Here is a 3,538-nt window from a genome sequence, read left to right as displayed (position 1 = left end):
CGCTGTCCTCTGCGTAGAGGGACCAGACCAGCAAGGCTGGTAGCGGTTTCGGATTGGTTGGGCGGCGGCCGCGTCAGTAATGCTCTCCTCGTGACACCCTGAGTTGGAAATCTCCCAAATTTATGCTGTCTGTGTCTGTGGGGATTTGAATCTGGACATCTGGTTCAGATCGATGGAAATGGGACGCAGCCCAAAACAAGGACAACAACAGAGATAGCGAGATGATTAAATGGCTCCTAGTCCACCGCTTAAAACGCCTCATGGGCTGGGCCTCCACAATTCCAAATTCCTTTCCCCCCAGGTTACAGAAAGAATCGATTCCCATACATGTTACAGAAAGAATCTTGGTGCTAAAGGGTGTGGTGGAGTGCATGCAGGTCATGGAGGGGAATTCCACCACATCGCTCGCAGAAAGAATGTTCAGTTTACATAAGTTAACCAAAAAAAAATAATCAGGAAACGAATTTGGCGCGGTAGCTACAGGGCTCGTCGTTGGAGCAGACAATAAAACCTTTGTCACAGTTTCTCATTTCCCTCTCTGAATCCATCATCGTACACTCACTCTCAAGCAGCAGCTGCTTGCAGTCTGGATGGCTTTACTGAAGTCTTCCTCCCCTTTCCAATCTGAGTTGGCGCCATGAGACCACTGAACAAACAAAGAAGTGAGACGGTTAATGATGTCAGGTGTAACACAGTGGACAGCAACAAAATGAATCCAGCAAACAAATTCTGCAAACCTGGCTGTCTTGGTCGTTCTTGCTGATGATGCAACCCTAGAAACTCTCTCTGATTTTTCAACGACTTTGCGCTTCGTCATCACAGGCCTGGCGTTATTGCATCTGATGCTGTTGAAGCCTGGCTTGGCCTCACCGAGCTGCCCCATGGCCATCTGTGTGCTCTGTTTCTTGTGAACGTATATGGTATGCACAGATCAGCATGAGGATTGCTATTTCAGCTGGAGCCGGAAATATTTGGCAGCATCAGTGCTCACCTGTTTCTCGCCACAGAGCGGCTTGTCTCGTCCCTTTCCACGATTGTATTTGTCCGTTGGCTGCATTGCACCTCAAGCAAGTGACCACTGGGCTATTGAAACTTGGAAATGTTGGGAATATGAAAGCTGATTAAGTGACAACTTACCATCACTCCTCTGTTTGCATCCTTGAGTACTGCCATGGAGTTATTCTCAGCGAAGGGCTGCCTTTTTTCTGGTTTTGCTTCTTTTTGCACTCCTCTTTCCTATAAAGTTAGAAGGATGTTAGTAAACAATGAGAGTAAAAGGATGTTGCTAAGTGCAATCCTGCATAATAATAAGGTTTTGGAGGCAGAGCAACCCACATCAGTCCTCAGCCTGAATGGCCTAGGATTGGTAGTTTTCTTGAGCTTTCCTGCTTGCTCTGGATGCACTTTGTTCTGCATTTTAGGCACCTGCATTTGATCCACAACAACATGTCAGGTTCCTTTCATCCTAACTATAAGATAAAAGCTGCGTTTTTCAGTACCGTCACAGTTCGCATACCTTCAGAGCAACATTCTCGTTGTTCTCTAACTGCCTGTTTTCATCTTCAGAATGTGAATTGTTCAAGGCTTCTTCAACCGCCTGATCAGCATTTGACACATTCTCCTTGTTGTCATCTTCAGCTCGCGCTGCATCCACCTCAATTGTCAATTCCTGCAGCACCGCCTTCCTTTTCTCATTGGGTCTTGCAGTTTCTGTACGTGAGTTCTCATCTGCAGCAGTGTTACCACAACAATTTCGGTTCTCATCAGGTTCAGCATTAGCACACTTCACCGAGCGTCCTAAAATTTTCTTCTTGACATTGGTCCTAGACTCTTGCCCTCTCTTGGCACTCTTCGTCAGCGCGGTCTCTTCACCCTTCTTAGCAGTCTTTGGATTCGTCAGCTGACACATGTACCTGCTCGGCACCTCCCGGCACCCCAAGTTCAGCTTCCGCAGCTTGGAACAAACCTCGGACACCGCCTCCTTCCTCTTGTCTGCCGCCGGCGTCCGGGCGGGCTCCTTCTTTGGCGTGCTCATGAACAGTGCCTTGACGACAGTCCCCTTTCTCGCCACCGCAGCGACCGGCTCCTTTTGGTGCTTCACGCTGAGGAACGGTTCCTGCGTCGGCCGGACGGCCTTGCTCCGCGGCATCGTCAGTGCCTTCTTCCTCGCGCTGGGAGCTTCGACCTTCGCTGTCTTGGTCCGGGTCGGAGACGCTCGCATGGCGCAGATCCGCTGGACCCTTGGCTTGGGCTTCACCGCTGCCTTCTCGGCGGCGTCTGTTGCCGCGCTCAGCCTCGCGAACCGGGCCCTCGGAGGCTTCGGCGGTGCAGAATGAGGGCATTTAAGCATCGAGCTACAAAAATTAAAAAAAAAAGACTTGTGAATCCGATCGAACAATTCGAAGAATCATGCCATTGACGAAAGCACTGAGGATCGGAACAGGAAGCGTGTGATTCGGTTCGCACCTCTGATTTGTTCTGCTGATCGCCTTCTGGAGCCGCACATTGGGGCTTCTGGCCGCCATGACCTGCCAATACGCATTACACGCTCGATCAATTTGAACTCACGTGGTATTTCCACGGGGTGATGCTATAACGGAGATACGGGAGAGAAAGGGGGACGAACCCGCATGAAGAAGCTCCGGTCAAGGGCCTCCAGGTCGACCTGCTCATGGCTCTGGTCGCAACCTGCGCACCACGGCACGGATCAGGGCCCTTCTATACCGCTGAACCTGCGGACTCTAGGAACAGTAGAAAAAAGGGCTTGCGAGGTGATTGATCACTTACCGACGCGGAGGCAGAACCAGGCGGGGTCGTCGTCGGGGCGGCCGGCGTCGGGCGCGGTGAGGTCCACGAACTTGGGCGCCTGGATGTCCTCGTAGAACACCGCGTCGTCGTACTCCTCCTCCTCCTCGTGGTCCGGGTGCCTCGACGGGATCCCCATGCGGTTCTCGATCCTCGACGGAGCGTCAGCCGGCGGGCGATCGAGCTGGCAGCTGAGCTCGCGGGCGGCGGCGGCGGCGAGGGAGGAAGGTGAGCTGGTGCTCGGGCTGGGCCGCTGGGATGGTGCCTGGTGGCGCTTTGGGCGACGGATGGATTTGAGATCGCGGAGGGGAGTGTGAGCGGGTGGAGGGTCGGCGGCCGGTTGGGGAACTAGCCGTTGGAGCGGCGGTGTTGTGATGGATTGGAGGGGATTTTTTTTAATGGTGGGTCTCGGCACATGGCATGGCAGCTCCACGGCTCGAGAGACGTTGGCAACGGCTGCACTGCAACTTGAGCTGATTGAACTGGATCGGTGGATTACCATTTACCGGGGACAGGGAGTGAAGGAAATGATCTGCTTCGGATCCGCAGAATGAACTGGATTATTACTGGAGTGGTAAAGAGTAAATTTTTTTTTGAAACGTAATAAAGAGTAAATTAGAACCTGTAAATGAGCCGCAGTTTCCAAAAGCTACTCGCACTGGACTGAAAGGAATATTTTTCGTATGTATTTTTTCTGAGCTGAAAACGTTTTGCTCATGGGGTCACGAAATTT

At 52.0% G+C, this 3,538-nt stretch overlaps 1 protein-coding gene across 2 annotated transcripts; it reads right to left on the bottom strand.

Annotated features, from left to right (window-relative positions):
* Window positions 1-222: 222 nt before the first annotated feature.
* Window positions 223-3,180, bottom strand: LOC117835155 (uncharacterized). 2 transcript variants are annotated; one of them, XM_034714528.2, is made up of 9 exons: window positions 2,788-3,180; window positions 2,627-2,688; window positions 2,467-2,528; window positions 1,517-2,354; window positions 1,336-1,425; window positions 1,138-1,236; window positions 992-1,051; window positions 738-904; window positions 223-646 (listed from the first exon to the last, which is right to left on the bottom strand). In XM_034714528.2, the coding sequence occupies exons 1-9, from the start codon at window positions 2,942-2,944 to the stop codon at window positions 565-567; spliced, it is 1,617 nt and encodes a 538-aa protein (XP_034570419.1). In that variant the 5' UTR covers window positions 2,945-3,180; the 3' UTR covers window positions 223-564. The 2 variants fall into 2 exon arrangements, with proteins under 2 accessions (XP_034570419.1, XP_034570420.1); XM_034714529.2 differs by having other exon boundaries at window positions 738-898; window positions 2,788-3,179.
* Window positions 3,181-3,538: the final 358 nt, after the last annotated feature.

This window comes from Setaria viridis, chromosome 9 (genome assembly GCF_005286985.2).
Source record: "Setaria viridis chromosome 9, Setaria_viridis_v4.0, whole genome shotgun sequence".
NCBI classification, from domain to species: Eukaryota; Viridiplantae; Streptophyta; class Magnoliopsida; order Poales; family Poaceae; genus Setaria; species Setaria viridis.
The sequence above is the reverse complement of the archived record's forward strand: the minus strand, read 5'-3'. Positions and strand labels throughout refer to the sequence as shown.